General features: G+C 37.3%; 1 protein-coding gene across 6 annotated transcripts in view; it reads left to right on the top strand.

Moving 5' to 3' along the window:
- The window catches only part of TDP1 (tyrosyl-DNA phosphodiesterase 1), a 42,890-nt gene extending 32,413 nt beyond the window's left edge, over nt 1-10,477 (top strand). For 5 of the 6 annotated variants that reach the window (XM_027458088.3, XM_072038369.1, XM_027458090.3 and 2 more), the window contains exons 15-16: nt 3,658-3,772; nt 9,985-10,477. In XM_027458088.3, the coding sequence (XP_027313889.3) occupies nt 3,658-3,772; nt 9,985-10,058 (189 nt within the window). In that variant the 3' untranslated portion in view covers nt 10,059-10,477. Of the gene's footprint in view, nt 1-626; nt 807-3,657; nt 3,773-9,984 lie in introns of those variants that run through there. The other variant, XM_072038370.1, reaches the window with a different exon arrangement.
- Nucleotides 10,478-12,333: the final 1,856 nt, after the last annotated feature.

Below are 12,333 nucleotides of genomic sequence, written 5' to 3'. Positions count from 1 at the left end.
TTACAGATAAAAGATCAGTACAGACATCTAACAGTAATACTTCAGATTCTGAAATGCCATATTGATGGCAAATATTGACCAACTGGTAAAGAATAAAATAGTTTGATAATTCTCAGCAGAGAGGATTATGAGCTCAATCTGGATTAGACAGTAGTCAATCATGTTTGTGTGCGAGCAGAACTGAACAGCTTTTGCTGAATTCAGACTGAACTAAAGCAACCTCAGTCATTGCTTGATTTAGACCAAGCTTAATTTGCAAAGTAATGTAGGAGTACCATTTCCCCTGTCAGTTTCTGGTTTCAAGTGAAGTACTATTCCGTATCGAATGAAATAAAATTCTTAATGCAATTTAGATTGATGAAATAGGCACTGGGAGGAAGAACGGAAAAATGGAGAATAAAGTACCAAGTTTTAATATCCTGAATTCCACATAAATTTTACATACAACGTGGGTAAAACAAGATTTTATATTTAATTCTATATGGAACATATTTAATCAATGTATGATGTTAAGGTACTAGGAAAACCCACAGCAGTATCTGAAATTCTGTAACTACAAAAAAAAACATGCTTTTGCAACTGAGAAATGCATCTCTTAACACTTCAAAATTTATTGCTTTGAGCAGCAGTGTCAGAGAACAAAATACAGCTGTAGAGGAAACATTCTGGAAGAACAGGGTATGTCTGAGGGGAAAAACTTAGAAGCAAGGCAGCGTATTTCTTCAGGCACGGTCCTGCTGGTTGGTTTTTGGAAGCAGCAATGAGAGCTGTCAACATCCAGGAAATGTTCAAAACAGACAAAATGTGTGAGTAGTTTCAATTTCTGTGTGATCTTCTGTGTGAAGATAGACTTATGAGAATTGTTTTTGAAAGCATGTGAATCTCCTCAGAGAGCCTTGTTGAGGAATGTATTCTGTAACCTAGGCTTTTACTCCAGCATGTTTTTGAGGAAAACTTCTAGATCTCTGTTCTTAGAGAGAGATCATCCATTCAGAAGAGATATGGGTTAAATTCTGATAGAATGTTTTTGTGATGGAATCTAATGGGGTGGGGGTTAGTATCAGAAAGATAATACTCAGAAGTGGGGAGAATATAGATGGTGACTGAGGAAGAGCAAGGAAGAGGAAAGTGAAGGTGTAGAACAAGAACAAAGCAAAGAGCATGAAAAGAAACACTTAAGTAATAATAGAACAAAGTAGAAGAAATGAAGCAGAAACAAAAACAGTGAGGGGGAGGGAGGCAACAAAAGAAACCTGGATAACAAAAGGAAATGAGATTACAAATGTACTACGAATATGCTATATATTCTATGGTGTAATTTCTTTCATATTTTGTGAAAAACACCTAATATACTGAACTTCGGAGTGGAATAGATGTGGTATTGCTCTTCATATTTGAATTGGCTGAGATTACCAAGTGCGTATGTGGAGTCCAAGTAGCTGTTCCATCTGCTTTGATGGCAGTGATTATAAAAACTTAAAACTCATGGTGCCAGGCAATACTAGTCTAGCTTCAATGCTCTTGGTCAGACGTGTCTCTCAAGTACACTGTAGAAAAAGGACCAACTCATGAAACACCAGAGACACTGTCTACTATTCCATATTTCTCTATTAGCTGTATGTGGAAAATGAGAGCCTACAGATAACTGGTTTCTATGACTTGATTTCCTCATTTTAGTTTGCAATTAAAATGTCAACTTATGAATAGTTTATAAGGTTGCTCATCACCCACCTTCTCCACCAAGTGAAGCCTAACTACTGTGGGTTGTACAAAAATGCTGTCCCTCTACCACTTCATCTACACAACTCATGCACTTTACGACCTATAGCATCCCTTGTGTATTTCATATTCTCTACTACAGAACTACAGAAGATGGTAAACATGGTTATTTGCATTTTACATGAAATTTCTATCTATTCCTGAGTGACTGCAACGTCATTGGAGCTAAAGCTGTACAACTTGATTGTTGCATTTTTTCTAAGTAGTTTTGAATTTTTTTATTATTCAGTCAATCTCTTACAATTTGTGAGCTTTTAAAAATTTACACATCTCTGTATTGGTGTATTTTGAACATAGTACTTGTATGTAAAAGCTAATCTCTACAAGAGACTGGTTTTAAAGAAGACTTTATCAAAACTTCACTGATTTGAAAGGCATAAGAAAGAGAAGAAAACAGATTTTGGTTCGAACAGTCCTTTAGCATGGTCCTTGTTTCTTTCTCCTGTTCTTTCATTGAAAATGAAGTGTGTGGTTTTCTTTTTTTTACCTAGTCCTTTAAGTAGTTCATAGCATTTCTTTGTAACAAGTGATTTCCTGTTGCTTTGGGTCACAAGGCAAAATAAGCATCTAAGGGAATTTCTTTGAATGACTTGCGAGGACTGCTGTAGTGTGGCTTGACATTGTCTTTGGTAGCTCTCCCTTTTGTCTACTATTATGCCTCTAGAATATCAAAGGAAAGGGGAAAGGTTGCTTTGTTTCCCTTGCTTTCTGTGGTCATGAATGTTGTTTCCTGACTTACAATGATAACTTTAGCTAAAATAAAACTTTATATTGTAAAAAAGTAAAACCATAGGCGGGGCTATCAATTCAGTCATTTATACTTGAATAAAATAGAATTACTTAGTGATAATCAAGAATCTTGCTTGTACTTTAACAATCTTAGTCTAGTAAAACTTGAACAAATGGGTCCTGTGGCTCAAGAGCATAAGTTGATATTCAGACTTTCGTAGGGGGGAAAATATACTTGTTTAGGAATGCATTTGAAATGATTTTTAAAAAGCTTTATAGCCTTTAAACTTCTGGTCTGTTCTACTTAAATTGTACTTGATTGGCAATATACTAATAGAATCTCACCATGGAGATTGCTTTTAATTCATTACAACTGATGAATGGGTTCCCATTCCTGTTAAAAAGTGGCTAAGAGTATCATCTGCCAAAGTTACTTGAATTGCTTTGAATCCATCTGCCCTTGTACCATGTTTCATTGTAGCATGTTCTTTTGCAGTTCTTAATGTGTAATCTGACTTTGAAATCTGCTGTTAACCCTAATAGGGGCATAGCATGAAATCTTTGTGCAAGCCATTTTAAATCTACACTGTCTTTTTGCTGCTCGTGGATGGTGTTATACAACTTAACTGAAAAGCATGAAGTTTGAAGGCTTTTCTCTGTCTCAGGTTGAATCTTAATTTGGTTAGCAAAACACATCAAGCATCTAACCAATAGGTTAGTGATGAAACTAAACAGTAAAGAGAATTTTTAAAGCTCTTCCCTTTAGTTAAAGACCAAATGCGTAACAATATTTGATTAAAATTCAATTCCAGTGTCCATAAGCATGTTTGTGAAAGCAGCAACGTTTCATATTAGGATATGTTGCCCCTATGGTACTAGGAAAGACCTTATGCAGTTTAGGGGATGGAACTGCTCACACGAGCAAGACCACAAGCCTGAAACAAATTGGGATGTATGGGACTGAGAAGGTAGAGTATATCCACCACCGAGTTCTTAGGACAAAGTGCTTTAGTAAACTTTTTTTGTTCATTGAAATATTGTTATTGAGAAAGACAAACCTAATTAACAATAGATTCCCCCCCCCCCCCCCCCCCCAAAAAAAAAAAAAAAAAGCATGTCTCTTTTCTGTGTGTTTCCCTTCCTTCATAGGGTTTGGACAAAGGTTACTTCCGTGTGAGAGGGAAAACACTTTCAGAAGGTAATGATTCAGCAACGTCTTTTCCTGTACCTTTTGACCTGCCACCAGAACGGTATGGAAGCAAAGGTAAGATGTGACTTCAGAAGAAAAGTAGGTGTATTATATAGAGTCAAATTAATCTGAGTAACTCTTAAGTCACTTCAATTTATGTTATATTCCAGAGCTTTATTTTAACATTGTTGTGGTTTGCCTTTATATTTAAAATGTTATCACTCCCACATTCTGGCTAAAACTTTGAAGAAAGCAGCTAGAAAGCAGTTTACATGCTTTTGGTTCCAAATTTTCTTTATTGTTATTTAGGTTTTGGATGGATCTTGTCTTTTCTCATGCTAGTAGCAGTAGTCATACCTGCATTAACTAGTTCAGTGGCTGGTCTTGTCTCTTTTGTTTTACCTTCAATAGGACTTTAGATCTGCTCTCTTAAGACTTGCAGGAATGTGATGCATGTTATTCTTATAATTTGCAAAGATAGCTTATCTGCTTTAAGAGCTTCCTGCATTCTTTTATTAAGAAAAGAATTAAGCTAAAAGTATTAAGTGGTATTCTAGCTTTCCCAGGGGGGAGAGGGGAAGGCTCAATGTAGAAATAATACTCTATTTAATACTGCTCTTTATCTAGTATAAAACACTGTATGTTTAAGTACTAACAACGTTTGTTGGGGGGAGATAATATGGGGTTGTGCCTGAGTTACTCCCTAATAAAGGAGAAGAATGTACTGCATGTTATCACTGTGAGTGACCCAGCTTTCAGCTCTTTCTGAGAATGGAAGTGGTCAGATTATCTGCTGATGTTCCATTAAGTGCTGTGAACACGTACACTTGTGGGTTATTTCTTATGTAGTGCTAAGGATGTAATACACTGATATCTGGTTGGTACCTAATGCTTAAACTGATGTATTTTGAAAGTTTTTTCTAAAACTTCATACTTAAATTAAGTATGAAGTTTTATTTCTTGAAAACTTCAAAACAAAGATTAAAATTAGAATCCATCTGTGTATATGCAAACATTACATTTACTATTTTCTTCCTACAAAAAATATAGTTGTATACTATATATATTAATTACTGCATTTGACTGTGCCAGTGATTTTTTTTATGTATACTTTGTCTAAACAGTTTTTCTAAAAATCCTTTTTCACTTTTTGCATGGAAAACTTCAGTTCTGTGGAGAACTTGTTTTTCTTTAGTTCAGCTTTTGGGTCTCAGCCGTCTTCTGTGAAATGAATACATGTCAGAACTTAAGTTCTATAGGCTTTGGCAGTAGATCCAGTCAGCTGCCCATGCCTTCTCACATCTTTTCCCTGAACATTTTCCACCAAGAGGCAGAAGAATTGAAACAGATATTTAAAGAACATCCGTGTTATGGGATGGACTTGTAAAATAATCTCTCTGTAACAACACAGTTATCAACTCTCAGGGTCTCTAGACAGTAGTATAAATTTATTTTAATGAAGTCTTGAGAAGCAGAAATGCAAGTAATTATCATTCCTTTAAAGAAACTGTTTTGACTGATCCCTATAATTGAAGGAGAAAAGGCTCCAGGGGTTTTTCCATGAACTCAGATTCTCTGAACATGGGAAAGCAAATTATAGATCACTTTCATATAATCAGAAAACTTGTATTAGCAGCAGGAAGGAAGAGAAGCAAGTAGACTAGTGAACAGATGGTCAGGAGCAGGGCTATACATGCAATCTAAAGCTCAAAGTAGAAGATATGTATACCAAAATACACTTTTCTTGTGCTCATACAAATTCCAATCTTTGATCAGACATGAATCATGTTACAGAATTACATTATATAATAGTGAAAGAAAAGCAATTCCTTAGTCTGTGGAAATCTATTTGCAAAGATTCTTCTTTGTCATTCTGTCATAGTAGCTTGGTCGTATTAATTGGGGTTTCAGATGGGATTTGGCTTCCAGTGTGAGAATTAAGTTGTGACTGGGTTACAAGACAGGAATTTAGTGTTTTAACTGTTCAAACCCTCTGGGGGGGGAGGGGGACACTACAAAATAGGGAAGTTTCTGATAAAGAAGTTTTCCCATTGAGTTTTCTTTTCAGTGTATTTAAATTAAGGAAACATACTAGCCGTTCAGCTGACAAACAGTACACAGAAAATTGTACGTATACAAGAAGATGGGTTCCAGTATTACATTTCTTTTGGTTATTTTGCTTTTTTTGTTGAGGTCTTCTGATTCTAATAATTTCTGAAAATGTATTGATGTAGTTCATTTTTTCCAGAAGAAATCAAATTTATCCTTGTTAACTGTGGGCTAAAGGTGTCAAATCTGTACTCTGAGAAGGTGGAAGAATGGTAGGCAAATGAGATCGAAATTGGATTTAGTGCAAGTTAAAGTGTTGTGGAAAAATGAACAGTCTACTTAACCATTCATTAGTTCCCCTAGCTAAAGTTTGCAACCTTACAGTTGTGATTTCATTTTATTAAGAATGCACAAAAATGCATGTCATATCTCGCATGAACAGGTTTCTCCTTTGTGGCAGGCCCTTTTCACTTCTTGATTTTTTTTTCCATTGCCGTGCTGTGGAAGAAGAAATTGTCCTTTTCCTTGTAATTCCAGGTAGACAGTGTGTGTTACTCTGCCCAACTTTAAATAAGTGGGAATTAGGAGTATGGTGGAATTACATTTAGTGGATATTTGTAATGATTTCAAGAAATGAGTAACACCATCTTTTTTTGTTTCACACAAGTTGTTCAGTGTTGAGTAAAAATAAATTTCACAGCATGCATGCAGCCTGCAGTCTGGTGCTTTTCGTTATTTATGACTAGAAAAAAAAAATATTTAAAGAGTAGGGCCAACTTTAACTTATCCTGTCTAGTGACAGTGCCTAAAAGAGGAGATCAGTGTCTTGTCTAGGTAAGCTTAAAGTAATTATTACTCTGAGCTCCTCTACAAGGACCTGCTGTATCATTAGAAATGCAGATGTCCTGGGAGAATGTCACTTTATTTAGATTCTGTTCTCCCAACTTTTGTTTCATTCTTAGAATTCTGTTTTCTCTACTAAGTAATTAAAATATCTGGGAAGGAAATTAAGAAAGAAGACTTGTGGGGAAGTCATTCCTATTCTTCAGTAACCTCCATTTTTCATATTAATACTGCATACCTACATGGGACCTGTGTACTTTCTAGAGTTTGCAAGAACTTGACATGGAGCATCCTTTCAATTTTTTTAGAGAACTTCAAGTCCTCTCAGCATGCTTAATATTGTACAATGCTCCTTCTGAGGAGATGACAACTAGAAGCTAGTCCTGTTTCTAGTGTTGTTAATAGATTCAATAGACAGTGTTTCACTTACTAGATTAAACTCTAGCAGCAGTGGTAAATACAAATCTGAGTATGTCTAGAAGTTTAATTTTTCAGTTTGTGAAGTAGTGAGTACACATAATCATTGTAGTTTGTATATCAGGGTAGTCTTCTTGGGAGAAGTTGGAACTCATCTCAGGCAGTGTTGTCATCCATTTCTTCCCTGGGTGTAACCAAAAGCATTATTGGTTGGTGAACATCCCATATGTGCTTGCAGCTTTCTTCAGACAGGCCATTTACTCAGATGGCCTTTCAGAGTCCACATATGTCACTTGGTAACATGGCAAAGCCTGTTTTGTTTTTTTTTTTGTCAAGCCCTTCTTAATGGTAATGAAGAAATGAACACTTTGTATGAGAGGAATTTGAGTTAGCCGGTATTTAGATTTACCACTTCAGTGTATTGTAGTAATAGGGTTAGAGTCCTGAAGACCAGAATGGGCCGCTACATTCTCTGGTCTGATTTATCTTGTGTTGCTGGCCAATATATTTGAGCTCAAAGCTTGTGTTTGGCTGAGAGAGATTTTCCAGAATATGCCTCAGGTCTTTAATTGAGAGCATCATGAGATGGCATATTCATCATGGTTCATATTTTGCTTCAGTAGTTGATCAACCCAAGAGTCTAAAATAAGCACTTCAGTTTTATTCTTTTTCAGAGTAGATGTGTGATTCCCAGTCTAGTTGTTGCACTTGTATGGGATTTATCCATCTTGTGCAGACAGCAAGGTTTGTAGCTGAAGTCTGAAGAAATTTAACAATATGTCATCCTAACAAATCAGAGTTAGCTGCACATAGAGCCTTTACTTGGGCATCTTTCCTTTAGACTATTTCTCCCCAGCTGCTTTAAATTGCCAGCACAAACCAGAAGAAATGGAGTTTCAGGGAAAAGCTATCAGTTTTGCCATGTATGATATACGTAGCTTGCATCTTTTCTGTTGCTGCAGAGAATAACATGCATGTTTAACATCTGGCAGTTTGAAAATAGAGTAGGAATAATCTTACCCTTTGAAGTGATGAAGGACCTTATTAATTTTGAGCAGATAACATTTGTTACATGTAACTTGCACATTATTAACTCTTAGCAAATTGCTGTTTTGAACAATAGCAGCTGTTCACCTCCAGTTGTCAGCTGAACAGCAGAAGCCTATTTATGGGCAGCAGATGTATCTTCAGGGCAAAACAGAATTAAGAAGAAAAATAATCATCTGATAGATGATAGAACTACTTCATATCTTTAAAGATAAAACTATATAGTTTATAAACTGTTAGTCAGTGACAGGAGTTCACATTGGGCTTTTTCAGGCTGTCACAGCAGAAAAGGCTACGATAAAGCTGGATATGTTGATGATACTAGGATTTTATTTTTAAATATATAGGCAAGGTATATAATTTAATAGTTCCTTGGAAGTAAAACAGATAATGATTCAGTCTTATATTTGGGAAATGAGCCAACAACAGCTAATCTCAGCTAGTCATATTTATAGATTAAATTTCTTTCTGCTTTGCTGATAACATTCAGACTTTTTTTCCCCTCTTGAATCTTTTTGATGAGTACTGCTATTTTGCTGGATAAAATTTTCTTCTCATCAAGCTCCTTTGTCTCATCTGACTTGAAATATTTCTATTATTTCTATTTGTGGCTGGACCCAAAGAGTTGTGGAGAGTTCAGTTGGATGCTGGTCACAAATGGAGTCCCCCAGGGCTCAGTACTGGGCCCAGTCCTCTTCAATATCTTTATCAGTGATAAGGACAAGGGGTCAAGTGCACCCTCAATAAGTTTGCAGATGACATCAAGTTGTGTTGGTCTGCTTGAGGTTAGGAGAGCTCTACAGGGGGATCTGGATAGACTGGACTGATGGGCTGAGACACACTGCATGAGGTTCTGCAGGCCAAGGTCCTGTGCTTGGGGCACAAGAACTTCATGCAATGCTACAGGCTGGGGGAAGAGTGGCTGGAAAGTTGCCTGTCAAAAAAAGCCTGGGTATGTTGGTCAGTAGCCATCTGCATATGAGCCAGCAGTGTGCTCAGGTGGATGAGAAGACCGATGGCATCCTGGTTGCATCAGGAATAGCGTAGCCAGCAGGCGCGGGGAGGTGATTGTCCCCCTGTACTCAGCTTTGGTGATGCCACACCTCGAGTACTGGGTTCAGTTCTGGGCCCTTCACTGCAGAAAGGACATTGAGGTGTTGGAGTGTGCCCAAGGAAGGGCAATGAAGCTGGTGAAGGGTCTAGAGAGCAAGTCTTCTGAATGGTTGAAGGAACTGGGGTTATTTAGTCTGGAGAAAAGGATGCTCTTGATTTAGAGTGCTTGGGGATTGATTCTCACATCACCTCTATTTCGCTGCATAGAGAAATTCCTTGCACCCAACTCATGTTGCACAAAGGGATACAGCTCTAGTTTTTAGCATGGGCAAAGGCAGAAGCCTTGGATCATGCTTGTGGGTGTCTTGATACAACTTGACTGCCAGCTGTGTTCAGTTTATCTCCCCTCCTTTTTCAGGAAATTTTCTTGTAAAGTCCTAGTGTTAGGAAGCTGGTGCCAAAGGTTTGTAAGAGCAGCAATACAGCACTGGGACACTAATCAAAATAGCCACTTCGTTGTGCCCAAGTAGGAGGCAATGTAGCTCAATTTGGTGTGTACCAGGTAAAGTCAGCAGGTACAAATTCATAGTGGCTGTGAGGAAATATTACTGATATTGAAGGGAAGGATATTTTAAACTGCAGTTTACATAGGTCAGTCTGACAACTATACTACCATCTTCTCTGATTCATGGCTGACCATGGCATCTGTTTTGTTTATCAGGATTTGTACTAACATTCATTATACATGGGATCGATCGTGTGATAACCAGTGGAAGCTTTGACCTTTCTTCTTCCTCCAAAGGCAAGGGAAGAGGAAGATCAGACTTCTACGTTTAATAACTGAGCTTTCCTGAGCTTTTTTTTGTTTTGGTTTACAGATCAACCATGGATTTGGAATATTCCTTACACTGATGCCCCTGATACGCATGGAAACATGTGGGTTCCATCGTGAACATTACCGGTGTTATGTGATGTTTCACTTACTGACACTGAGCCTGCTACGCTAGATGCAAGACTGCTTATGTGTGTTTTTAAGCTATGATGTCTGCTGTAATGGCTAAGTTCTAGTTGAAAGGTAATTGTTGATACTGGGGAGAGTCTTAGAGAATCTGTAACTATAATACTACAAATGAACTCGTAACATTGCATTTTTTTAAATACCTTTTTATATGTTTTTTCATTACTGCTGTTTCCAGTACGTTTTTCAAGATTTAAAACAAGTGTAAGACTGGTCTCAGATCTTCTCTGCAGTTTTTAGCTGTAATGGATTTGAATTGTATTGTTTTGGGAGACTGTCAGTTGGTCCCGGTAGCTCTAATAAAAGCTATTGTATGTAAAACTTAAATGAAAATAAAGTTAATATTGTTTATATATCTTTGGTTCCATCTTCTAAGTGTGTACATTGCAAATTGGATTGAACGTTTCCTTTGGTAACTTGCTTCTAATGCAAGCTTTATTTGCTGTTTTTGGCTTCTGGCAGTACATCACATCAGTTATTTCCTAAGCCCCCTTTTTTACCTCTACTTGCAGGCACTCAAGTACTGCCAACAACACTAAATTAGGTAGGTGGGGGTGCTGAAAAGTAGTCCTAAATATACTATAGGTTGTATAAACAATAACTCTTGTAATCCAAAAATCTTGTTGTATAGTGCAGTATTCCACTCACAATTCCTTCTGGATCCCAGATCTGACTGGGTAGCAGTTCTAGTACTGCTGCTTTCATTTTTGAAGTGTCATTCCCCATGATGGCTGGGACTACTACACTGGGAAGCATGACTTTCCCATGCTTCTAGTGTATATCCTTGTTTCTTTCAGAAGTTGCCATGAAAAGGGTGTCTTTAGGTTATCAAGGCATCTGACTAGCAAGGAGAAGTCTTCCTTCCTATGGTGTCCTTCCTACCAATCCATAAAGAAACACTCTAAAGCACTGCTTCTTTGCCATCTGTCTTAGCCTTTCACTGTTGGTGTACCCTCTCTAGTTAACTTCAGTTTCTTGCCTGCAGTTACAGTTTACAAATCAAAAAGGTTATTTTGAAGTTTTTGTTCAGGAAACCATTGTACAGTCTCTTATGCAAAAGGCAAATAGATAACCTTGGCTATGGCACAGAGGAATTTTACACTAACTTTACACAGCATATACCATGAACTTAAGTATTCAGGCTGCTTGTTTCTTTTATGGTGTTGGCAATTTACAGGCCCGTTGACCATTGTTTTTTCCAGTTCTGAGAACTTTGCGCATAATGTACACTGCATATGCATCAGTGCTACAGGGATGTCTGTGGAAGAGATTAGAAGATGGCCGTCTGGGCTTCCTGATTTCCATCTTTCCTTGATTCTATGTGCAGAATCTTTACTATTTATACTACTTGCAGTAAGTTTGATTTTTATCCTTGATGTGCTTGAAAATATGTGGATCAGGGAAAGTAACTTGTAAATGGAGCAATATGTTCTGAAATCTGAGAACTTCCTAGTCTTTCTATTAATTTTTAAGAGTATGATTACATTTTAATTATTTCCATTCTGTGAGAATTCAGGAAGCTCTTAAGTGGAAAAGTCCTATATGAAGACTTCTGGAAGGTAGGATGAAAATTAATACATGTTATTCATTCACAATAGATAACCATTGCAATTTACTAATGCTGCTACATCTATGTCTATTTCTGTTTTTGGCATAGAGTGGTTTGACAGGCTGAGGCATTCCTGGATAGATTCTAGCTGGAATATTTTGGTCTCTAGTAACTTGACATGGTTTAACTTCAGCTCTCCAGGGCTCACGTTAATCCACTGTCAGAAGATCATTCCAAAGTTCATCAGTGTGAACAAATAAACCAAGTGATCAGTTCTGCTAGAAAACACATGAAATCTTTCCACAATATGACTGTGGCCCAAAGCAATTTTGTGACATAATGTGTGAACTAAGGCACTGATGAATGGTGGAGGTGAAAGAAAAGAAAAGGCTTTTGGCTTGGCTTGCTTAACAGTATGTGGTTTAAGGCTAACATTTCAAGTAAAAGTTGGAGCTTGGTAGACACAGATATGTACATAGTTCTTTTTTAGCTTCCACTATCCTGTAAGAGTAAGGAAAACCTGTTTTGAAGAAACTGTCCAAAGATGACCAAAGCTCCAGCATGGTAACACGCTTCTGCAGCTAGCTGGGCTTGATGACGTATTAGAGCTGTCCAGAAAGCTCCTGAAAACACAACACATTTGGCCAGAAAATGCTGTTT

The sequence above is a fragment of the Anas platyrhynchos genome, chromosome 5 (genome assembly GCF_047663525.1).
Source record: "Anas platyrhynchos isolate ZD024472 breed Pekin duck chromosome 5, IASCAAS_PekinDuck_T2T, whole genome shotgun sequence".
Taxonomy (NCBI): Eukaryota; Metazoa; Chordata; class Aves; order Anseriformes; family Anatidae; genus Anas; species Anas platyrhynchos.
The sequence above is the reverse complement of the archived record's forward strand: the minus strand, read 5'-3'. Positions and strand labels throughout refer to the sequence as shown.